Source organism: Cannabis sativa, chromosome 6 (assembly GCF_029168945.1).
Source record: "Cannabis sativa cultivar Pink pepper isolate KNU-18-1 chromosome 6, ASM2916894v1, whole genome shotgun sequence".
NCBI lineage: Eukaryota > Viridiplantae > Streptophyta > Magnoliopsida > Rosales > Cannabaceae > Cannabis > Cannabis sativa.
Genome location: NC_083606.1, coordinates 27986906 through 28012833, shown reverse-complemented (window position 1 = coordinate 28012833; position 25928 = coordinate 27986906). Strand labels below are relative to the sequence as shown.

The 25928-nt window shown below is 34.8% G+C and overlaps 1 protein-coding gene across 1 annotated transcript; it reads left to right on the top strand.

The window, feature by feature from the left end:
- Window positions 1-5113: 5113 nt before the first annotated feature.
- Window positions 5114-9729, top strand: LOC115724533 (65-kDa microtubule-associated protein 1). The gene is made up of 11 exons (XM_030653831.2): window positions 5114-5334; window positions 6262-6313; window positions 6412-6506; window positions 6590-6793; window positions 6895-7152; window positions 7257-7472; window positions 7588-7743; window positions 7842-8153; window positions 8469-8556; window positions 8800-8948; window positions 9187-9729. The coding sequence occupies exons 3-11, from the start codon at window positions 6435-6437 to the stop codon at window positions 9478-9480; spliced, it is 1749 nt and encodes a 582-aa protein (XP_030509691.1). The 5' UTR covers window positions 5114-5334; window positions 6262-6313; window positions 6412-6434; the 3' UTR covers window positions 9481-9729.
- The last annotated feature ends 16199 nt before the right edge of the window (window positions 9730-25928 follow it).

The window sequence follows — 25928 nt, the reverse complement described above, 5'->3', positions numbered from 1 at the left end:
ATCATGGAATTAATAAACAAGAGATTATTTGGTCAATGAAACTCAATACATAATCTAGTTTATTGGAGCTTAGAATTATAGGTCCATGATACCAGAATTGCCACCTTGAAAAATTGTCAAGATTAGGGATAAAGAAGTTTGGAAAAATCTATTTTGTATTGGAAAAATAATAATTAATAATTTTTTGTAATAAATAAATAATATTTCAAATTAAATAGAAAAAAGAAAAAAATTGTTAAGACAAAAATTGTTAAGACAAAATTTGTCAAGACAAGATTTGTCAGGACAAGAGACACCAACCTTGTCCTAATGACAATGGTAGGCACCTATAGCATTATGCGAGTTTGTCTTTTGGGTTAATTAATTATTTACTTAACTAAATTAAGTAAATATCTAATTTGAAAAGTGATTATAGATATTTCAAAGTTGTTGAGTTATTCTCTCAAGTGGTTGAGTCCCTCATAAATATCAGTAACCTAATTCAGTTATAGATATTTATTTATTTAAACAATTAAATATGATTTAATTAAAGTGATTTAACTACTATAAATAGGAACTTGATTTGAGAAATCAGAATGACACTTCTCACTCCTTCTAATTTTTGAAATGGGGAATATTTATAAATATAGGAATTGAGGGTATAGTTTACTTTTTTATGGCATAAATAAATAACACCATTTGATTATAGGTTTTTTTTATTATTTTTTTTTTACATTAATATGGGTTTTTTTATGCCATATTTATGTAAGAAAAAAGTTGAAATTCCACATTTGTAAAACAGCAATAAGTTTTGCCAGAAAAGTCAATGGCGACGGAAAAATCACCGAAAAAGTTATCAGAAAAGTCACCGCCGTTGGTAGAGTCACCGAAAAAGTCACTGTCGCCGGAAAAGTCACCAGAAGTAAATGTCTCAAATATAACTAAAAATATAACCGATTCTATGAATAAAAACTAATAATTCAAACCGGTTGTAACTGAAATATAATTGGTTCTGTAACAAAATAAATAACATAAAATAACTCAAACCAGTTATAAGTAAAATGAAACCGGTTCTATTACAGTGTTATAATGAATAAAAACCAATGACACGAAATAACTCAAAACCGGTTATAACTAAAATAGAACCAGTTATATAACATAATGAATACAAATAAGTAACACACAATAATTCAAACCGATTACAATTAAAAAATAAATGGGAAATTAGTTCCTAAAACACTGAAACATAAATTAAAAACAAAACTAGTTCTACAATAAAAAACCTCATAACACATAATACCTCATGAAACCGATTATAATTTTTTTTAAAAAAAATGGAGATCAATTTCAAAAAATATTGAGGCATAAATATGAAAAGAACCAGTTCCATAAAAAAAAAATAAACACAAATAATAACACACAATAACTCAAATATAATATAAAGAAACCAGTTATATTTATCAACTAGTTAAAAATTTAAGATAAAATAAATAAATATAATTGAAATATAACCGATTTTGTAACATAATAAATAAAAATAAATAACACAAAATAACTCAAATCAGTTACAATTAAAATAAAATCGGTTCTATAACAATGTTATAATGAATAAAAACTAATAACACGAAATAACTCAAAATCAGTTATAACTAAAATAGAACCAATTATATAACATAATGAATACAAACAAGTAACACATAATAATTCAAACTAATTACAATTAAAAAATAAAGGGGAAATCAGTTCCTAAAATACTGAAACATAAATTAAAAACAAAACTAGTTCTACAATAAAAAACTTCATAACACATAAGACCTCATAAAATCGATTATAATTTAGAGGCATAAATATGAAAAGAACCAGTTCCATAACAAAATAAATAAACACAAATAATAACACACAAGAACTCAAATATAATATAAAGAAACCAGTTATATTTATCAGCTAGTTAAAAATTTAAGACAAAAAAACTGATTTCGTAAAGCAACTAAGATAAAAACTCACACACAAAAACTAGTTAAATAAAATAGCTCAAACAAAAATATCCATTCAACATGCTCCAACCCACCAAATAATTACACTCATATCATATCTACCTCAAAAATACTCATTCATTATGTTATATAACCGGTTCTACTTTAGTTATAACCAGTTTGAGTTATTTCGTGTTATTTGTTTTTATTCATTATACTATTGTTATAGATCTGGTTCTAATTTAATTATAATTAGTTTGAGTTATTTTGTTTTATTTATTTTTATTCATTATGTTATAGAACCGTTTATATTTCAATTATAATCAGTTTGAGTTATTTTGTGTTATTTATTTTCATTAATTATATTATAGAACCGGTTCTATTTTTATTTATATTTGAGATATCTACTTCTTGTGACTTTTTCCGGCAACGATGACTTTTTCGGCAACTGTGACTTTTCCGGTGACTTTTCTGGGGACACTAACTTTCCTGTGATTTTTCTGGCACCGGTGACTTTTCTAATGACTTTTCTGACGTCGTTGACTTTTTCGACGACTTTTCCGGTGCCGACGACTTTTTTCGGCAAAATTTATTATTGTTTACAAATATGGGATTTCCATCTTTTTTACAAAAATATGGCATAAAAAAAGCCCATATAAATGTAAAAAAACAAAAAAATCATAACCCCTTAGCATTATTTATTTATGCCATAAAAAAGTACACTTTTATAATTTTCCCATATGTAGTGTAATTAATCCTTTTGAAATTGTAAAGAGAAAAAGGAAATTGATATTTCTCTCAATTGTTCTTGCTCATGTGTTGAGAACTCAATAAGAACAAAGGTTATACACTTTATCCTAATAGCCCACACTATTCCTTGTGTGGTGGACGATTTGGAAGACACTGGTGTGAGTCCAATTGCTTAAGGGATACAGCATACGAGAAGTTTCAAGGATACCCTGATAGGATTCAAGAGGTCTACTCTAAACTTATTAATTTTATTGTTTTGATTTAATGTACACACATCTGAAGATCCTTTGGGCTATAATACGATGATAATTAAATAATATGAAACTCTTCCACTGCATACCTAATTTAGTACCATAAAACTAACACTCCGTTCTTGGTGACATGTGAAATGTGCAACCAGAATCCATGACCTATTCATCTTGAGAATCTGTCAGAAACATTAAGAGCATTAGCATAGTCAAAATAAACATTGAAGGCTTCTGCATTATCAAAATAATCAGAAATATTAACAGAATTATTATTGGAATTTGTATTTGTTTTCAGTCCATTATTTTTCCTCTAAGGACAATCTTTTTTGAAGTGTCATTCTTGATTGCAGGTACAACATGCTATCATTCCTCTAGATTTGGATCTAGATTTTCCTCTTCCCTTTTCACCTTTTTTGTTGGATTCTCTCTTCTCTGATCTTACTCTTACATTGAGTCCTTGTGCAAGATTCTTTCTAGATTTTTTATTTTCTTTCAGGTCCAATATCTTGGATTATGCATCTCCAATCAACTCTTCTAGAGATAATGTCTCTTTCCCATCTTGAGTGTATCTCTCAAGCTCTCGTAGGCTCTAGGGAGGGAGTTCAACAAGAAGATTGCATGATCTTCTTCCTCAACCTCCACCTTGATGGATTCGAAATCTAATACCAGCTTGGTGAATTCATCTATGTTTTCATCAATAGACTTTGATTCATCTATCTTGAAACCATAAAACCTTTGCTTCAGATTAATCCTATTAGGCAGGGTCTTTGACATGTACAATTGCTCGAGTTTGACCCACATCTCATGTGCAGTCCCTTCATTGATAACTTTCTTCAATACCTGATCACTCAAGTTAAGAATGATTGTATTTTTGGCTTTCTTGAGTATATGTTCTTTGTTTTCCATTTTTTTTTTTTTTTGAGATCTTGCTTATCTTTCAAAACTTCTTCGAGTCCCAGATTCTCCATGTGTACCATCATCTTTGCTTTCCATAAACAGAAGTCATTCTTCCCATCAAACTTCTCCACCTCAAACTTCGAAGTTGCCATAATGTTGAGACTTTGTTCCTGGCCAGCAAATAGTCTTGAAATGATGAACTTCTGAAATTGTCTTCGAGTCTTCTTGAAGATTACAACAGATCGATTATGAAATAAAGATAGGCTCTGTGATTGTATCCTAACTCTGATACCAATTTGTTAAGATCGAATCATAGATAAACATACTCAAATTATAGAAACAATAGTCAAGATAATTCAAATCTAATCTCAATGTGAGATAGTCCTACTCCAAAGGCCGACAATACCTGAGAATCAATCCACTATGATCTTGAACAAGATTACACAGTCAAACACATATAGAACAATCTGGTTTCAAACTCTCTCTCGAGTTTACAACTGTATCATTCTCCCATCCTCTCATCTCACCAACTTTCTCTAAGCTTGGTTCATAACTAGCTTTGTACAATAGTGTCTAACACTTAGTTGATCAATTTAGGAATAATTTAGGTTATAGTTGGTGCTTGACATGAGTGGTAAATAGAATAATCAATTCTATTTTCAGTTGGGAGCTTGGACAGTTCAAATAGTTGGTTGGTCTTACTGTCTTAACAACTTGTTGTTGTCAATCACCTATTTTATTTTATCCCTTTCAAAATCAAAAGTGTTTATATTTGACACCCCACAATTTATTATATAGATAAATATCCGATATTGATGATAATTGTAATAAAAGCTAACAATACTTTGTGTGAGTTTTGTGTATATTGTGTAAGTGTCCTACCATCAATGACATAAATTTAGTTAATTTCAATCAATTAGATTAAGGGGGTAATAATTGTAACTGCAAGCAAATTAGACTAAGTTGGTCGTAAATTTCCAGATTATGGTAATAATGATAAAACTTTCTTACCTGGGCCCGAACTGGTAACAGTAGGCCTACAAAACTTTCCACACTTATTATGATTGTTGGTTGATGATGGGTCAATAGTGAAGAAGTGATTATCAGCCGATGAGAGGGATAGAAAGGTAAATTCAGAACTCAATCACGATAGTGTCATATTCGTAAATAATAGTAAAAAACATGGGTGAGAATCAAGGAAAATCAATACGTTTTCGGACATAGCTTAGCTTATTATGGGGTGGTCGTATATAGTGGGACCCACCTCAGTCTCCGCCTGTGGATACTCATACTCTGTTGTTGAACTTGTGTTTGTGTGCATCACTTTCTCTTTCTTTCTGTGTTCTCTTGTTAGCTTCTACAACTCTCTCTCTCTAGTCTTTACCACTTTCTCTCACTACATTGGAACACTCAGTGAGCTTAAAGCTTGCGTAGATCTGAAACCCACACAGCCCAAGAAGGTATCCTTAACTCCGAGGACGATCTGGGTAAGCATTGTATTCCTTGGCGCTACCAATTTTTTCTTCATTTCTACTGGTTTTGGTTTGATCCCGAATAGGGGAGGGATCTGATCTGAGGTTGTTTGAGCTTGTTCTCTTCGTTTCTTCCCAAATGGGGTTAGTGGGTTTTTGTGGATGGAGCCCTTTTTGGGCGGAAGTGGAAGTTTTTGTTTGACTGTGATGTGAAGTGAAATTTATGTGAATTTGTTGTCTGTTGGGGTTTATGAGAGTTGTTAAGCTCGAGATCTTGCTCTAGCAGTGTCTGATTTTGCGGTGAATTTGACTCGACGAAAGGGTTTAGTTGAATGACCTACTCAAGTTCTGTCTAATTATTTATTTGAGAAAAATGTTGCAATGTGTGGTGATTGGTGTTTCTGGGTTCTGCTAGAAATAGTCAGTGTTTGACACTTTGATTGGTTAATTAGAAAATGTTAGTGAATAAGGGTTACCTTTTGTTTTATCCATTGTTATTTGGGTGTTTAAGATGTAGAACTCATTTCCCTTTTTTCTAACGCATTAAACAAGGTTTAGTTTTTATTTTTTTTGTTTAAAAGCTGTAGGATGATTTTTGGTTCCAAACTTATGTTAAATGTGGTGTTCAGTACCAAATTGAAATATATAAAATTGTATTTATATGTTGACAGTTCTTGATAAAAAGATTCTTCTAATTGAACAAGTTCAAGAACGCTTCTGATTGATTTGTTTCGTCATCTTACACACATTTACAGGTGTCTCATATTTTCATTATATGTTAGTGATTTTGATTGATGCCTAATTATTTGCAACTGCAAGACGTTGATCATAGTTCTCTCCTCTGCTTTTTATTTCTTCCTTTAGTTTGTTGCTTGCTTGCTGTTCACTTTATTTTTGATATTTTGACTAAAAAGTTTTCTTGTTTTCCCTTTTTCTATACAGATTTTTATGTTTCACTTGATTGGTCAAGTGATCCTTCTTGCTGATCAGTAAGGTAAATATATTCACATTGTACCTTGTGCACTTTTAGAGAAGGAGAATCTTAATCTCACGAAATCCTTGAATGATTTTTAATGGCTTCCTATGATGCAGTTTAATTTGTGGTTTTGACGGGCATGGCAGTGACAGACGCTCACAATCCTCTTGTTGGAGAGACCACTTGTGGTTCTTTACTCCAGAAACTTCAGGTACCATCCATATTTACTTATAATCTTCTATTCCGTATAATTCATATTTCTATGACTCTTGAAAAATTCATTTTGTATTGTAGGAAATTTGGGATGAAGTTGGAGAGAATGACGAGGAACGTGACAAGATGCTTCTTCAGTTAGAGCAAGATTGCTTGGATGTGTACAAAAGGAAGGTTGAGCAGGCTGCAAAGTCAAGGGCACTGCTGCTTCAGGCATTGTCTGATGCCAAACTTGAACTTTCTAGTCTCCTATCTGCTCTTGGAGATAAGAGTTCTACTGGAATAGTAAGTTATTACCTGGGTTTGGTTTTCCCACCACCCATATGATGTGAACTCATTCTTATTAAGTAAACACGGATGATAATACAATATTTGTTTGTTTACAGCCAGATAAAAGTTCAGGAACAATCAAGGAACAGCTTGCAGCTATTGCACCAGCGCTTGATCAGCTATGGAAACAGAAAGAGGAGAGAGTTAAGGACTTTTCTGACGTTCAATCGCAGATCCAAAAGATTTGTGGGGAAATTGCTGGGAGCTTGAACCTGAATGACCAAGTAGGAACACCTTCTGTTGATGAGTCTGACCTAACTCTGAAGAAGTTAGACGAATATCATGCGCAGCTTCAAGAACTTCAAAAGGAGAAGGTAAGTGTTATACCGAGGGTCCTTTTTTGACTAATGAGTGAGATTGACCCTAGCTTGTGCTATCTGTGGATTGATCACTGCAAATTACTTGTTTGATCTGGCAGAGTGATAGGTTGCAGAAGGTGCTGGAATTTGTTAGCTCTGTGCATGATTTGTGTGCTGTCCTTGGAATGGACTTCTTCAGTACCGTTACTGAGGTTCATCCTAGCTTAAATGACTCAACTGGCGTGCAGTCCAAGAGCATTAGTAATGATACCCTATCTAGGCTGGCTAAGACAGTCATAGCACTAAAAGAAGATAAGAAGCAGAGGCTTCAAAAAGTATACCATTTTTCATTTTCTCACTTTACACTCAAATCACTAAAATATATTTCATTATATGTTTTATTTATACTGTCTTGTGTAATAATAAGTTGACCTGTATCTTCTTCTGCAGCTCCAAGAGCTAGCTTCTCAACTTATTGATTTATGGAATCTGATGGATACTCCTGAGGAGGAAAGGGAACTATTTGACCATGTTACCTGCAACATTTCAGCATCAGTTGATGAGGTGACTGTTCCCGGGGCTCTCGCTTTGGATTTGATCGAGCAGGTACTGACTTAAAGTTACAACTTATTTGCAATTTAAAATAAATGGTGGCTTTTATTTTTTATTGTCATTAGGTTTATATATATTTTTTTTTTGTCTAGGCTGAGGTGGAAGTGGATAGGCTTGATCAGCTCAAATCGAGCAGGATGAAGGAAATTGCCTTTAAAAAGCAATCAGAACTTGAAGAGATATTTGCTCGTGCTCATATAGAAATAGATCCAGAAGCTGCAAGGGAAAAAATAATGGCAATGATTGATTCTGGGGATGTTGAGCCTGCTGAGTTGCTGGCTGACATGGACAATCAGATAGCAAAAGCAAAAGACGAATCTCTCAGTAGAAAGGACATATTGGACAAAGTTGAAAAATGGATGTCAGCCTGTGAGGAAGAAAGTTGGCTTGAAGACTACAATCGGGTATTTGTCATTATTATTGTCTATGCCGATGCATTTATATCTGTACTTTACACGGAATGGAACTCGTGAATTTTCAATCAATTTGTATTGTTTTATTGTGGATTTCCATCTAATCTATAAAACACCCTGGTCGAGAATTTTAACATCACCAAAGATAAATAATAAAAAGATATCTTGTGGGATGGCACTGTTATGGTACATTCAAGGCTTTTCATATGGATTATGGGTAACTCACTTTTATATTTTCAAATGGGCATAGAAAGCTTTTCAGTCCTTAAATAATTGAATCTTACCAAGATTTTCTTGCTCAATCAGGATGAGAACAGGTATAATGCAAGTAGAGGTGCACATCTCAATCTCAAGCGTGCAGAGAGAGCCCGGATTCTGGTTAATAAAATTCCAGGTATGCATAAAATTTGGAAGCATAATTCTTGTAGTTGGACATAAATGTGGGTGCTTATATACTGCAGAAATGTACTTTGAATACTTGTTGAACATATTTGCTCTGTTTATACTAAAAACATTTCTAGCATTTTGTCTTCCATAAACAGCTTTTTAGTTCTTTGAGCTTGAGGTATGTTGTGATTTAATTTGTATGTTAATTTCCAAATTTTATTTTATTTATTTGGTTTTCTTTGCCATACAGCTCTTGTTGAGACTTTGGTTGCCAAAACTCGTGCTTGGGAGGAGGATCATGGCATGTCATTTACTTATGATGGTGTTCCCCTCCTTGCTATGCTAGATGAATATGCAATGCTCAGGCAGGAAAGAGAAGAAGAGAAGAGGAGGATGAGAGTAAGTATCGATTAACTTTTATTATTTGTGTAATGTATCAATAGACTGGTTGATTAGCTAACTAGTGATGCTTTGCTCATAAAATTATACTTCTCTATCTGCCTAACAAGGACAAATTACTCTTGACACGACCTCATATTAACCTCGATCTTCACTTAAATAGTTTGTGTTTGGTATTGATACTCGGATTTCATTCTTCTTTTATTCGTGTACTTGACTGAATTCGTGGACTTATCAGGATCAGAAGAAGTACCAAGAGCTGCAGCACTCAGAACAGGAAGCCATATTTGGCTCCAAGCCTAGTCCTGCTCGACCAGTTAGTGCAAAGAAGGTGGCAGGTCCACGTGCGAATGGAGGTGCCAATGGAACACCAAACAGAAGGCTATCACTTAATCAAAACGGAGCTAGGTCCACAACTAAAGATGCAAAGAGAGAAAATAGGCTTAGTGCTCCTGTGAACTACGTGTCAATGTCAAAAGAAGATGCTGCCTCCCATGTTTCAGGCACCGACCCTATTCCGGCTTCCCCATAATGATAAAGAGAGAGATGGAGAGAGATCTGTAGGTTTATACCTCTGTTATATTACTTCTGTTATTAGTTACGTCTTTAGGGATATATCCTATGAAACAGTGAGAGGAGAGTTAAGAGTGAGATGTTAGCTGTGTATGTTATATTGGCATTTGAAGGCTTTTTACAACCCATGTTTTTTTTTTCTTTTTTGTTCAAGTTTAATCCTTTGTAGCAATCCAATCATGGTGGTGCCTTGGTCTGTTCCAAATAATTTTGCTCCTTGCATCACTAAGAGACTTTCTTCTTATTACGTTTCCATCTCTGTAATGCTGTTAATAGTTGGGGAAATAAACTGAAGCCTGCTTTTAGCTAATGGACTTTTGGGAGCTTGGGAATTACACATTTGAAAAGAAAACAGTTAGGAGTGGATTATCTTGGAAGAGTAACATGGGTGGACTAAATTATCTTTTTATTATTGTAAGATACCATTAGGGAGATCAAGTATATGTAGAAATGAAATTGGTTTATTTTATTTTCTGTCAGTAGTTGAATTTGTGAAGAAGGCTATAATTTTAACACATATTGGATGGAGTAGAATCAATGGTGCACAAAGCATAGAAGTGGTTTCGTGCTCGTTTTGTTGATTTGATTTTTATGTCAATAATGTATTCCTTCAAGGCACTACCAATAAGGATATTTTTATGTCAGTCACAAGACTTTATTGATAATAATCATTCTAACACGAACAAGCTCCTTCAGTTTTCGTGTAGACACATTTTTATTCAAAATTTCATCGTCAAGCACAAACTAACAACTCAGTACAAGAACAAAGTAAACTTCTAATTAGGAATGGCAAACGGGTTGGGTCAGCCCGACCCATCCAGTTAGCACCCCTGAACCGGATTGGGTTAGACTCGAACTGATTGTTTTGCCTTTTTTTTACCACTTTTTTAAAATGAGGTCGGTAATATTAATTTTGATTGAATTAAAAAAAATGAAAAGAATCCAAAAATATATCTTATCCAAGATCAATATCAATCTAATTCAACGTGTACTCCATACATCCGATACTGGTAAACTTTGACTATACTTTGGAGAAGACATAACACTTATCCAATGTGTAAATATACTTTATCGCTGATTATCATGTCAGTATAAATCTAGTGAACTGACAAATCATGAGAATTAAACTTTTGAATATATAATCATGATTATATTCTATTGTGCTGACAACACTATAATCATGAACAAATATATATATATATATATGGGTGCACTCTTAATGGGTATTACCATTAATGGGTAATATTAGAAAATTTTGAGTTTTTATGATTATTTTTTCTATTTAATTAGAAAAAATTCTCATTTTTACATTATATGGGCTGAGATTGGTCCATCAGCTGAAAAAAAAATAATAAAAAAAAAAGAGTTTTTCGACAAAAAAGTTGAATTTGACTTAAATATTTTTTCATATAAATATATTTTTGATGTAGTGTAAAAAGAGATATTTTTTGATATTTTCTTTAATTAAGCAGCTAAATTAAGCATAAAAATTCAAATTTCTCTTTTATTATTCTCTATCGGACCAGAATCTAATGGTTTAATATTTTTAAAATTAATATTTATAGTGAAATTTGTTTATTACCCATTAATGGGTAATACCCATTAAGAAGTATTCCATATATATATGTTGTGGACTTAATAGAATTTATACATTAAACATATAATTATGAAATAAATTATGTGAACCATGCAATATAAAATGATTTCTGATCTTTTATTAATTAGCTTACTCTCCTTGTGTTGTATTAACTTGAGAGAAAGAACAGAGTGTTTTCCTCTCTAAAAACTCTTACAATGGATCTTTGAGTAATTCTCTTAGATCTCTCTTTTCTCTCAAGAATCTCTCTCTGAAGCAATTCTTCCGATCCCATTTATAGTGAGGCTAAGTCACTACTTATAGGGACTTAATGCATGAGGGATGGTTTTACTTTTCCTAGTGACTTTGACCAAGAGTCTTTTCAATTTCAGCTCATTAATACTGATTGACCACTTTATCTAGACATCGCTGATACCTTGCCCGAGGACCGTCCAAACCCTACCGCTGTAGGTAAACATGTTGCCATGTTTGGTGTGACTATTGCTAGGCACACACACAAAGTTCTGTCCAGACGTAAAATGATGGCACGAACCAAAAAAAAACTGAACGAAAGTCTTCATTGTCCGACCCACACATCTCTCGTCTTGCCACTTTGCCAAATGCTGAACAAGCCCGTCTCGCTACTGAAGAGGAGAACACAGCTGGGGACGTTGAAGTCCAGGAGATGGAGGACCAGGGAGAGGTCCGTCCTGCTACTCCTCTTGAAGCCAAAAGAGATGAGGAAGAAGGAGTAGCTCGAGTGCTGCCATTTGATGGCTTCAATAAAGAAGGAAAACTCGTGTCTGAGGCTGGGGAGATCCTAGAGGCCAGTGAAGACTATGTTACTAAAGAGTACACCGAGGTTTTTCCTTTGAGGAGACTAGGTGCACTAGGAAATCGATGGGTCTCTCCACCTTCTATGGTGACCATGGCCAAGATGAAGAATTTACTCAACCGTAGTTACTTAGAGAGTGTCAAATGCTTCCTTCCCTCCCCCGACCAGCGGGAGACTAGCCTGGGAGAAGGTTATTGCGCTTGGTCGGGCGTTCATACCAAGCATGGTGCTATGTAGCCCTTGCTCCCATACTTCAGGAGGATTGCAAACTATTACCATATAAGTCCGACCCAGTTTACTCCCAAGGGCATCAAGTACTTGTCCGCCCTATTCGTCCTCTATGCCTCACAAGGATGGGGTGAGCCGTCCTCACACGACACCAACTAGCTCTTTGATTGGAAGTCAAGTCCCAAGCAGAACAGGTCAGGATACTTCTATTTTTCTCAGATCGAGAAGAAATGGTTGACGGGCACCATGGCCACCGAGGTGACTAAGATAAGGGTACTTTGTGGACGAGTACTACTTCGTTAAGGGAATGGACACTGTCCGCACCAGTTTCTAGCAGGTGCCATCCTACTGCCTGTTGGGTTTTATGTCCTAAATAAAACTCATTTCAATATAATCAGATTTACTTATTAATATAGATCAGAAATAACATTTAATGGTGCATGGTTCACATGATTTATTTCATGATTATATGTACACAATGTATGAATTCATCTGAAACCCTTTTCACATACTTGATCCTGTTTATTGTGTTGTCAACATATTGGAAAGTAAACATGACTATGTGAATAAAGTTTCCTAGATTTATCAGACACAGGGTTTTACTGATATGATAATCTACAACAGAGTTTACTTGCATTTGGAGAAATGCTATGTTCTTTCCAGAGCATTGGTTAAAGTAAAGCTCAGGTTGGATGCATGGAGTATGCATCGGAAGGGACCGATATTGAACTTTGACTTAGATTTATTAAACTTACCATAATATATATTCAAGTCAATATCGCCTAGTTGATCCTAGATCAAATGATCTTAATCCTGTTATGATTAGGCTCAATCTCAAGAGGCTATTCGTGTTCTTTGATTTGTTAGTTAAGTCTACTTTTGGGTCAGGGTGATACGTACATTTTGGGAACACGGTAGTGCAATTGAGTGGGAGCGCTAACATAAACATGGAATCTATAGCTTCTATCTGGCGAATAGTAAGTAAAGGATGATCTCCTTCGAGCTTGAGCAAACGAAAATAAATGGTGGAGATCTCATTTCACATAAGTTGAAATATCATTTATACAGGGTTAAGTGTTTTAAGGATAAAATACATTGTAGGGTGTAACGGTAATCTAATCCCTTTACAGTGTAGATCATTCATATGGAGGATCAATGATCAAATTAGGATTATAACAATAGATAACTAATGATGTGTCTATATGGTTGAACATATAGAGCATTCTATATACTGAGAGTGCAATTCTAAGTTCTATGCGTGGATTCAACGAAGAATTAATAAGTCAGTGAATTTAGGTTATAAATTCTTGATCTGCTTATTGGAAGCTCGGTTATATAGACCCATGGTCCCCCCATTAGTTGAGATAATATTGCTTGTAAGACTCATATAATTGGTTTTGATTAATCAACTATAATTCTCAAATTAGACTATGTCTATTTGTGAATTTTTCACTAAGTAAGGGCGAAATTGTAAAGAAAGAGTTTTAGGAGCATATTTGTTAATTATGATGCTTTGTATGGTTCAATTAATAAATATGATAAATGACAATATTATTTAATAATTATTTATAGTTATTAAATAGTTAGAATTGGCATTTAAATGGTTGAATTAGAAAATTGGTGTTTTTGAGAATATCAGATGCAGAATTGAGAAAACTGCAAAATCCAAGTAAGGCCCATTACACTACATGGCCGGCCACTTGGAATGATTTTTCAAATTGATATTTTCATTATTTTAATGCCAAATAATTCAAACCTAACCCTAGTGGAATGCTATTAATAGATAGTGAAGGCTTCAGGAAATTTACACTTAACTTTCACACTTTTCATTCAGAAAAAACCTGAGCCTCTCTCTCTCTACCTTGGTCGACCACTCCCTCTCTCTCTTCTTCCTTAAGATTTCGAAACACTTAGTGTTAGAGTAGTGCCCACACACAGCAAGTGATACCTCAATCATAGTGAGGAAGATCGTGAAGAAAGACTTTCAGGAAGGAGTTTCAGCACTAAAGAATCAGAGAAAGAGATCCAGGTTCAAATATTGATAATGCTCTGCTACAGAAAGGAATCAAGGGCTAGATATCTGAACGGAAGGAGTCATATTATTCCGCTGCACCCAATGTAAGGTGTACTAAACTTTATATGTGTTTATTTCATCATTTTCGAAAGTTCATATTTAGGGTTTTAATCAACATACTTGTGAGTAGATCTAAGATCCTGGTAAAATAATTTCCAGCACTGCCCCCCTCCGTTCACATTGGAGCTCAGGAGGAGGACACAAAAGATTCTTCAACTACCTCTTGCTGCGCATCTCCTTCCTGACTTCTGAGGCCAATTTTGTTAAGTATAAACTTTTTCCAGCTGATTTTGTACCAAGGCTGTGAAGAAGGCAAAAAAGACAGAGCCCGAGCAAGAGACTGCACCCAAATAGGAGACTCCAAGCAAAAAGAGGAAGAAGGCCCCTCCAAGCAGCCATGCACCACTTAAACGATCTATCAAAATCAGAGAGGAGCCTGAAAGACCTTTTCGGCAATTCGCCCTAATGGAGGGAAAGGGTAAAGTCGTTCTGACGGAGCAGGAACAAGAAGACTCTTCAGATGATGAGCCTCTATCCGTGCTCGTTTGGAAGAATGCTCCTGCCTACGTGCAGGGTATTTCAACTCATATTTATTAATCATATGACATGGCTTAAATCACACTTGTTTCTAACCTTCTTGTTTTGTTCATATGCAGCTATGTCTTAGAAGGTGTTCCAAGCCCTGAGAAAGAGGTCGGGTGATAACTCTGGTCAAACCCCTTTGCCCAAACGATCAAAGGGTAACGAGATACTGCCCAAGAAGAAGGGCTTGGTCGAGTTGCTTATCGAGGTTCCCGAGGAGACGGTATTCGACATGGAGGTACTGCCCAAGAAGGCCCCTAAGCCCAAAGGTGCCAAGGGAGGTATCACGGATGGGTCTGGTCCGACCAAGTCCTCTAACGCTCCTATAGTGCTGAACCCTAAAACAAAGAAGGGCAAGGAGATGCTTCAGCACTACCAGGACTGGCTACTTCCTAAGGTGAACGGCCAACTACTCAATGGGGACGAGATGTCCGTGGAGCTTTTGATGGGTGGGCTCCTGAAGGAGGCAACTCGAGTAAGTATTTCTCCTTTAGTTTTTATTATCTTTTTACCAGTGCAGGGTTTGACTTTTTCCCGTGCAGCTCAATTTGAAGTTGGCTTGCACTTACTCCCGAGCTAAGTCTAATGCCTTGAAGAATATCACCACCACCACTAATCTGTAGAAGGAGGTGGATACGGCTAAGAAGGAGATCGAGGTTGTAAGGGCTGAGCTGGGTGAAGTGAACAAGAAACTTCTAGCCACCAATAATCGGGTCGACGAGCTGACAAAGGAGATTCAGGAGATGCCATCTACCGCCCAGCTCGAGTCGAATAACGAGGCTTTATCCTAGGAGATGAATGAGCTTAAGGATGAGAGGGAGGGTCTCCATACTCTTCTCGCGACTTTAACCACAGATAAGACGAACTTGGAAGAGAACGTCAAATCCAGGGAAACAAGGGAGGAAGAGCTTCTGAAGGAGGTTGAGAACTTGGAGTCTGCCGCTCTGGAAGTTTTCTATGAATTCTGGAAAGCCAACCCAGAAGGAAACTTTGATTACCTCGGTAATACCAAATAGGCATATCTTAGTTATTGTGTGGACCAAGCAGCCAAAGAAAACCCCGAGGCAGCCAATTCCACAGCCCCGACCAATCAGAATATCGAGACCCCAGCCTCTAAGGACCAAGTTGATTTGTATAAGGAACCTGGGACTCTTGCAGTGTGAATCTCTTTTTTCTTTTTTATCTGTTCAGCCCATGGGCCTTTATTAAATACAATATGAATGGCTAAGCGGTCTTTAAACTTGGTAATACTTCATTTTTTTTAGATAACTAGCTGACTAGGCAGCCTTTAATCCCGGGTTTATATCATGCTTTTGTCATCTTTTCTTAAATGAGTAGTTTCCTTATTTTAGTAATTGTATGTGCAAATTGTTATGTTTTTTTTGAGCTTGTTATTTACCAATGCTTTGTACGGGTATAGTTGCCCCCAAGTGACCGAGCAGCCTTATGACTCTTGGTCACTTGCATCTCACAAGTTTAATTTTTTGTCTGTTCAACTTTTACATTTGAGCAGGCCTTTTGTACGCATTATGATGGTAAATTCATAACTTACTATAAAATAATTGACACAATTAGAATGATAATTAATATCTTTATTCATTTATTGGTCAAAATAACTTCGTTGCCGTAGTAACTTACATTTATGAAAGCTATTGCATGATATAACTGATCTTTAGCTAATTTTAAAATTGTACTTTAAAGATGGTCATCCAGTACTAGTTATTATATCTAAACCTTTGAGCGGGATCCGCCCAGAAGGCTATCTACTTAAGAGTAAATGTTTTAGCATTGTGTACTTAAAGTGGTCATCAGACCTTGTACATTTACTAATAGTATTTCCTCAAATGTTCCCCATTCCAATACTTTGGTATTAGAACGAGCTCCATATTTTCGTCATACCGCCCCAACTTATATGTTCCAGAGTCTATGACTTCTCTTACACCTAACTTATCATATTATTCAAAGAAAAATTATATAAAAAGTTAATAATGTTAACTCATTGCTTGATTTATATTTTGGTAAGCCAAAATGATAGCGAGTTAGTAAAATACAGTAATGACTAGGGCTATATAAAAAAATTCGTAAACCGCCCAAATTGAATAACCCGCCCAAATCAAGCCAAAAAAACTGATAAAAATTACTGTTGCCCCTGATTTTGCCCAATATATGTGGACCAACCAGACAAGGACGCATGGATCAAACAAATTAGCATTCAAACTATTTGCTAAGTCTTTATGTAATAAGGCAGCATCCGGGACATGCCTCCCGGAGAAGGCATAGGGAGCCCCATATGCTCCCGGAAGCCCAAGTAACGCTAAGGCATCTCCGCGAGGTGTCAGGCTTCCCCTGAGCAATCAAGTCGCATTTAATGCCGCATGGGAGGAAGCGTGTTGGGACTGCTACACGCAATAAAGTCTGACGGCACAACCCCCAACCTGCAGCTACAAAGTAATGATCATTTAAGTCTATCGATGGCTACACTTTGAAGAGTCACATCAGTCAAAAGACAATAAGGACATTCCACATAAAAGCCCTGCAGCACCTAGGGATTTGACCATGCATTACTCATGGTATATTCATTAGGAATGCCAAACTTTATGGATACTTACAGATACACTTGTACAATAATTCTGGGGATCACCCCACCCAAAACACTATAAATACCCCCTCAAAGCTCATTAAATGGGGTCAAGAATCTTAGTTTGCACAAGAGCAAGAAGAGTAAACACTCACCAAGAACATTCTCTGTATTTATAAGAGTGAAACACTCACCAAATTCATTCTCTGTATTAAATACACCCATAAATAAGATAGACTCGTGGACTAAGGCTCATTAACGCCCCAACCACGTAAAAATCCTTCTCTAATTTTCTTACAGCTCTATAATCTTATAATATTTTATTGGTTGCCGAAAACCTCAGTCAACATTTTGGCGCTTTCATTGAGAGCTGAAGAAAGCTATTGCAAACATACACTTCACTTCACAAGAATGGTGGAGACTAGAAGTACTCATCAACCTCGCCCACTAGAAGATGCTCAAGATCCAAATGAGGAAGATGTAGCCTCAAGAGCAGCTGAGGGTTTTGAGGAAGAAGAAGGAATTCCTGATGATGACTACGAGGGAAACCTCGATGAGTATGTCTACGATGAAGGTAGCTACTCAGAGTTGGTGCTTCTCAGGCAAAAAGCTATCGATCACGAAGTCGAGATCGAAGCCCAAAAAGCACAAAACCAAAAAATGCAAGAAGTGATGCTGGCCATGCAAAAGGCCATGGAGGCGGCTGGCATCCACGTGCATCCCAAGGCAATGACTGCTGGACTCGGCAAGGAACCAGAGGAATCCTTGCCTAGTACCCAACAACAAAAGTCTAGGGAGCCTAGCCCCATAAGGTATCCCGCTGAAGGGAACCAAAAGAAAAACCCTACCTCTACCCTTGGGCGAAAGAAAAAGGCGCAGGATCCGCGAAAGGTCCGCTCAGATTTCCCTAAAGGGAAAGGTCCGCAGAAGGGCAAGCTCCAAAAAGGGAGTCTTGGCCCTCAGGATCGAGAGGACCGGAAAAGCGTTTTCGTGCACCAGGAGCCCGGAGGTAGAGGAAGAAGAGGATAGAGATGTCCTCCCGTTGATTTGAGAAATCAAATCAATGGGAATCAAGGTGACCTCCAGGATCACCTTGACCAAAAAAGATACGGGCCCGCGGTCTCCACGGGTACGTTGAATGACGGAATTATGGCGGAACTCGCCATACTTCGAAAAGACATTGCCCGAGTCTCCCGAAGACAAAAAGGGGATGACTCCGACTCAGACTGCGAGGATCGGGAGCCATGTGCTAAGCACATCCTGGAGGCCGAGCTCCCCAAGAACTTTAAAATGCCCGAAATGGCAGCTTATACCGGGAACTCCGATCCAAGCGACCACTTGTCGCGGTTTAACCGTGTCATGACGGTCATGAGAGTCAGCAATGACGCAAAATGTCTGTGCTTCCCGCTTACTTTAAGTGGGTCCGCGGAGGAATGGTTCAAGTGTTAGGTTTTATGCCCTAAATAAAACTCCATTTCAATGTAATCTATTTTATTCAACATCAATAAAGAAACAGAAGTATTTTTCATTCATTTGTGTATGTTTTGGTTCACTTTATCAATTGCTTGTCTATTTGATTTATAAATTCATCTTAAACCCTTTTCACATACTTGATCATGTTTATTGTGCTGTCATCACATTGGAAAGTAAATATGACTATGTGAATAAAGTTTCCTAGATTTATCAGACACAGGGTTTTACTGATATGATAATCTACAACAAGAGTTTACTTGTATTTGGAGAAACACTATGTTCTTTCCAGAACATTGGTTAAAGTAAAGCTCAGGTTGGATGCATGGAGTATGCATCGGAAGGGACCGATGTTGAACTTTGACTTAGATTTAATTAAACTTATCGTAAAATCTATTCAAGTCAATATCGCCAAGTTGATCCTAGATCAAATGATCTTAATCCTGTTATGATTAGGCTCAATCTCAAGAGGCTATTCGTGTTCATTGAATTGTTAGTTAAGCCTACTTTTAGGTCAGGGTGATACGTACTTTTTGGGAATACGGTAGTGCAGTTGAGTGGGAGCGCTAGCATAAACATGGAATCTATAGCTTCTATCTGGCGAATAGTAAGCAAAGGATGATCTCCTTCGAGCTTGACCAAACGAAAATAAATGGTGGAGATCTCATTTCACATAAGCTGAAATATCATTTATACGGGGTCAAGTGTTTTAAGGATAAAATACATAGTAGGGTGTTACGGTAAACTAATCCCTTTACTGTGTAGATCATTCATACAGAGGATCATTGATCAAATTAGGATTATAACAATGGATAACTAATGATGTGTCTATATGGTGGAACATATAGAGCATTCTATATACTGAGAGTGCAATTCTAAGTTCTATGCATGGATTCAACGAAGAATTAATAAGTTAGTGAATTTTAATGCTAAATTCTTGATCTACTTATTGGAAGCTCGGTTATATAGACCCATGGTCCCCGCACTAGTTGAGATAATATTGTTTGTAAGACTCATGTAATTGGTTTTGATTAATCAATTATAATTCACAAATTAGACTATGTCTATTTGTGAAACTTTCACTAAGTAAGGGCGAAATTGTAAAGAAAGAGTTAATAAGGGCATATTTGTTAATTATGATACTTTGTATGGTTCAATTAATAAATATGATAAATGACAATATTATTTAATAATTATTTATAGTTATTAAATAGTTAGAATTGGCATTTAAATGGTTGAATTAGGAAGTTGGCATTTTTGAGAAAATCAGATACAAAAGGTGTTAAAATTGCAAAATTGCAAAAAGCAAGGCTCAATCCACTAAGCCATGGCCGACCACCTTTGTAGGCTTTTTAACTTGATATTTTCATTATTTTAATGCCAAATAATTCAAACCTAACCCTAGTGGAATGCTATAAATAGATAGTGAAGGCTTCAGGAAAATTACACTTTCTGAATCAGAAAAACCTGAGCCTCCTCTCTCTCTTCCCTAGCCGCCACTCTCTCTCTCTCTTCTTCCTTCATATTTCGAACCTACCTTAATGATTAGAGTAGTGCCCACACACAACAAGCAATACCTCAATCATAGTGAGGAAGATCGTGAAGAAAGATCATCAGCAAAGGAGATTCAGCATCAAGGATTCAGAGAAAGAGATCCAGGTTCAGATCTTGATAGTACTCTGCGACAGAAAGTATACAAGGGTTAGAGATCTGAACAGAAGGAGTCATTTAATTCCGCTGCACCCAATGTAAGGTTTTTTAAACTTTATATGTGTTTAATTTATCGTTTTAGAAAGTTCTTATTTAGGATGTTAATAAACATACTTGTGGGTAGATCTAAGATCCTAGTAAAATATTTCCAACAACTGGTATCAGAGCCAGGTTAATTGATTTACTTGCAAGAAATTTGGACTTTAAAACGATTGTTTGTTTGTTTTTGGATGGTATCATGTTGTATTGAGTGTTATTTGATGATTGATTGATGTTTGTGAATTTTTGTGAAAAATAATTGCGATTCTATTTCTGGAATTATTTTTATTGGATAGTATGGAAAAAATTAAGCAAGTTACTTTTTTACAGAACTCAATTTCGATTTAATTTGAATTAGTTATGATTTTTTGAAGATTCGAAAAAATCGGAGTTGTGCTGAAATTTTCCTGCGATCGCGAAAACTGTCCGTACAGCTCACAATTTTTTCGTTTTTCTTCGATTTTTCATGCTTTTTCATGGAATTAACTTTTGATTTTTTGTGTAGTTCTATATTTATACTATTACTATTCCTAATTCAATTCTAATTATCATTTTGAATTAATTTAATTGTTTTAAATTTAATTCAAGATATTAGTGTAATTTGAATTTGAATATAATTAGTATCTATTTTTTTGCTTAAAAATCTATCTTATTTTAAAATTTGATTATATCTTATCTTATTTTAAATTTAAAATAAGATAACTATAATCATGTAATTTTTAAATGATATAAGATATTTTGCTAATTTTTAAATTTTGTTATTTTATTTATTTAAATTACATTTAAAATTTGAAAAAGATATTCATTTATCTTTTCTAATTTTTATTTAATTTTTATTTATAAAATAATATTTAAAAGTAGTTAGCAAATTTTTGAAATGATATTTAGGTTGGTTGAAACCTAATTTTTCAAAATTGTAGGTTTAATTTTGAATTTAAATATTTAATTAAATTTCGAATTTTTTCAAATTTTTTAAATTTTCGAAATTTTTTATTAATTTAAAACCTATTATTACTTGAGTATGTGTTTTAGCTTGTGTGTAAGTTTTCAAAACCTATTATTACTTGATTGCAAATAGCCATGGTTACTTTTTGCCAGATCTAATGATCTGATGGCTCCCTTGGTCAAGATAATAATTTGTAACAGGTATATTTACAATCTTCTTTCATCTGTGTATGACCTAGCAACATGGTATGACCCATCCAAAGTGTGCCTGTGTGAGCCTATGTGTTTAATTTTATTGTAGATGCATATAGGTTGTTGTTGCTAAAATAAATTATCATAGTTCTTGATAGAATTTATTTAGGCCCATTTAGTTTTTGGGCATATTCAATTAATAACAGTTGTTCTTATTAAGGTTAAATTCCTCTCTTTTGGGCCTTGTGTGAGAGTTGGGAGCCATAGAAGTGGGTACGACAGCACCCCCTCACATGAACCACCCCAATTGTGAAGGCCCATTTGCCTGATTTGAATGACTGTACTAGGTTAATTACACTAGTTTAACCTAATTAAAAATTGATTAGCAACATAATTAATTTCATTTATTTTGAAATTAATTTAGAAAATCATAGTTTAAAGAATTTTATATTCTAAGCTAAACTATATGTATTTTCTTGTATTTAATTAAATATAAAATTATAACCATCTAGATTCTTTCTGAAGCTTAATTTAAATTTTTCATTAAATATTCCTATTTAAGTTGATATTTAGTTATCTACAACTAACCAACTTAAATCTGAATATCTTTTGAATTTAAAATTTCAAAATTAAGTTGAGGAATTTTAGGCATTGGTTATTAAGATTCTTTAGATATTTTTTAGGTTAATATCTTTTCGAATATTAACTTAAAATGGAATATCTTCAAATTAAGTGGTTATAACTTAATTTTAAATTTAATTAAATCTGATTTGAAAGATATTTAAGTTGATTTTTTAGATTCTTCTAAAACAACTTAAACAAGATATTTTCAAATTTGTTCCATTTATTATTCGAATTTATTTTTCGAAATTAATTTATAATTGAAAATTAATTAAAGTTAATTTTTTATTTAAACCAACTTTGATTTGTAATTTTTCATTATTATATTATGGAACTTGTTCGATATTTATTTGAATTTATTTTTCAAATTTAAATAATAATTGAAAATTAATTAAAGTTGATTTTTTTTGTTTAAACCAACTTTAGTTTGTAATTTTTCATTATTATAATATCGAATTAAAATGATTATACAAAATACATATAATATTTTTAAATAATGAGCTTTTAATCAAAAGACATTCGATCTCCATTGTGGGTTTTACACCGCATTTGTTTTAGTGAGTAATCCTCCCTAATGGAGAAACGTTCATTAGCAATTTCGCACCGTTTAACCTCGCATGATAAGTAGTTTGTAAGTGTTTTGTATGGTATAGATCACCCTAATGGTGGCGACCATACTTGACTTGCAAGTTATGAAACAATGGTGGAAGCTCATGTTGGAATTTATTTTACCAGGATCTTAGATCTACTCACAAGTATGTTCATTAACATCCTAAATAAGAACTTTCTAAAACGATGAAATAAACACATATAAAGTTTAGGAAACCTTACATTGGGTGCAGCGGAATAATATGACTCCTTCCATTCAGATATCTAGCCCTTGATTCCTTTCTGTAGCAGAGCATTATCAATATCTGAACCTGGATCTCTTTCTCTGAATCCTTGATGCTGAATCTCCTTTGTTGATGATCTTTCTTCACGATCTTCCTCACTATGATTGAGGTATCACTTGCTGTGTGTGGGCACTACTCATACACTAAGGATTTCGAAATTCAAGAGGGAAGAAAGAGGGAGGGAGTGGTCTGCCAGATAGGGAGAGAGAAGGCTCAGGTTTTTCTCTGAAGGAAAAATAGAAAATTTAAGTGTAATTTTCCTGAAGCCTTCACTATCTATTTATAGCATTCCACTAGGGTTAGGTTTGAATTATTTGGCATTAAAATAATGAAAATATCATATTAAATTGCCTACAAAAGTGGCTGGGCCATGCTTAGTGGATTTGGGCCTCACTTTTTACAATTTTGCAGTTTTATCTTTTCTGCATCTGATTTTCTCAAAAACGCCAATTTTCTAATTCAACCATTTAAATGCCAATTCTAACTATTTAATAACTATAAATAATTATTAAATAATATTGTCATTTATCATATTTATTAATTGAACCATACAAAGTATCATAATTAACAAATATGCCCCTATAAACTCTTTCTTTACAATTTCGCCCTTACTTAGTGAAAAATTCACAAATAGACATAGTCTAATTTGAGAATTATAATTGATTAATCAAAACCAATTACATGAGTCTTACAAGCAATATTATCTCAACTAGTGGGGGGACCATGGGTCTATATAACCGAGCTTCCAATAAGTAGATCAAGAATTTAGCACTAAAATTCACTAACTTATTAATTCTCCGTTGAATCCACGCATAGAACTTAGAATTGCACTCTCAGTATATAGAATGCTCTATATGTTCCACCATATAGACACATCATTAGTTATCCATTGTTATAATCCTAATGTGATCAATGATCCTCTATATGAATGATCTACACTGTAAAGGGACTAAATTACCGTTACACCCTACAATGTATTTATTCCTTAAAACACTTGACCCCGTATAAATGATATTTCAGCTTATGTGAAATGAGATCTCCACCATTTATTTTCGTTTGGTCAAGCTCGAAGGTGATCATCCTTTGCTTACTATTCGCCAGATAGAAGCTATAGATTCCATGTTTATGCTAGCGCTCCCACTCAATTGCACTACCGTGTTCCCAAAATGTACGTATCACCCTGACCTAAAAGTAGGCTTAACTAACAAATCAAAGAACACGAATAGCCTTTCAAGATTGAGCCTAATCATAACAGGATTAAGATCATTTGATCTAGGATCAACTTGGCGATATTGACTTGAATAGATTTTACGGTAAGTTTAATTAAATCTAAGTCAAAGTTCAATATCGGTCCCTTCCGATGCATACTCCATGCATCCAACCTGAGCTTTACTTTAACCAATGTTCTGGAAAGAACATAGTATTTCTCCAAATACAAGTAAACTCTTGTTGTAGATTATCATATCAGTAAAACCCTGTGTCTGATAAATCTAGGAAACTTTATTCACATAGTCATGTTTACTTTCCAATGTGTTGACGACACAATAAACAGGATCAAGTATGTGAAAAGGGTTTCAGATGAATCTATACATTATGTACATATAATCATGAAATAAATCATGTGAACCATGCAACATTAAATGTTATTTCTGATCTATATTAATAAGTAAATCTGATTATATTGAAATGAGTTTTATTTAGGGCATAAAACCCAACAGCTCATAAGATAGAATTGCCTTGACTCTCGCCTAAACGGGACAACGCTGAATTCCAATCTTGATCGAATAAAAGGTTGCTAGAATGGTTATCATTTTAGATGAGCTGACAACTCTATTCAATGGATGATGCTTTGACTCTCGCCTAAACGGGACACTGTATCAGTTTGTTGAAATACCTTGGAAAATAAACTATGTTAGATTTAGTATTTCTATAACATATGTCATTACTTGTTATTTTCTAAATTGTGTATGAATTTATGAGCCAAAACCCTACTTCTGTTTTATTGATGTGTTGTAGTGTCATTATGAATAACCCTCACCCCGATCCTCTCTTAGTTACTATCTTAGCAAAAGAACTCTACAGTGTGAAAATGCATCCTGGTAGTTGCATTAACTCGCACCTATTGATGATGAATCTGAAGTTCCAAAAGGCAAATCTACTAGGAATTGATTTATCAAGAGAACAATGGGTCCAACTTATCCTTAATAGTCTTCCTCCGGAGTATAATGAATTTGTTATCTCTTACATGATCAACAATTCTAACTCCTCCGACATGGACAAGCTCGAAGCAGAATTACGAGCCCATGAACGGAACTTGATTGTAATGGGTCCCCCTGGGTTTGCAATCAATAATCGAAGGAAAAGGACTAGGTATGAAGGATCTAGCAAAACTGCTTCTTCAAGTACAATTATCAGACATAATCTTCTATGTTCGAATTGTAATGGAAAGGGTCATCATGAAGAACGATGTCCCAGGCTTCTAAACAATTCAAACGAAGGTAATGCTTTTGTCTTTGAATCATGTGTTTTAGAGAACGACAAATCCATCTGGATTGTTGATTCTGGGTCTACTAACCATGTATGTTCTTCACTGCAGTTGCTTGAAACTTGGGAAAATCTGCTTCCAGGAGAGTTAAAGCTTAAAGTTGGCAATGGCGAATTAGT

Bases quoted from the DNA above. Each gene is read 5' to 3' on its own strand.
- LOC115724533 (XM_030653831.2), top strand. From the start codon at position 6,435: ATGGCAGTGACAGACGCTCACAATCCTCTTGTTGGAGAGACCACTTGT. The intron at 6,507-6,589 runs GTACCATCCATA...TTTGTATTGTAG, and splicing joins CTTTACTCCAGAAACTTCAG to GAAATTTGGGATGAAGTTGG. The intron at 8,949-9,186 runs GTAAGTATCGAT...TGGACTTATCAG, and splicing joins AAGAGAAGAGGAGGATGAGA to GATCAGAAGAAGTACCAAGA.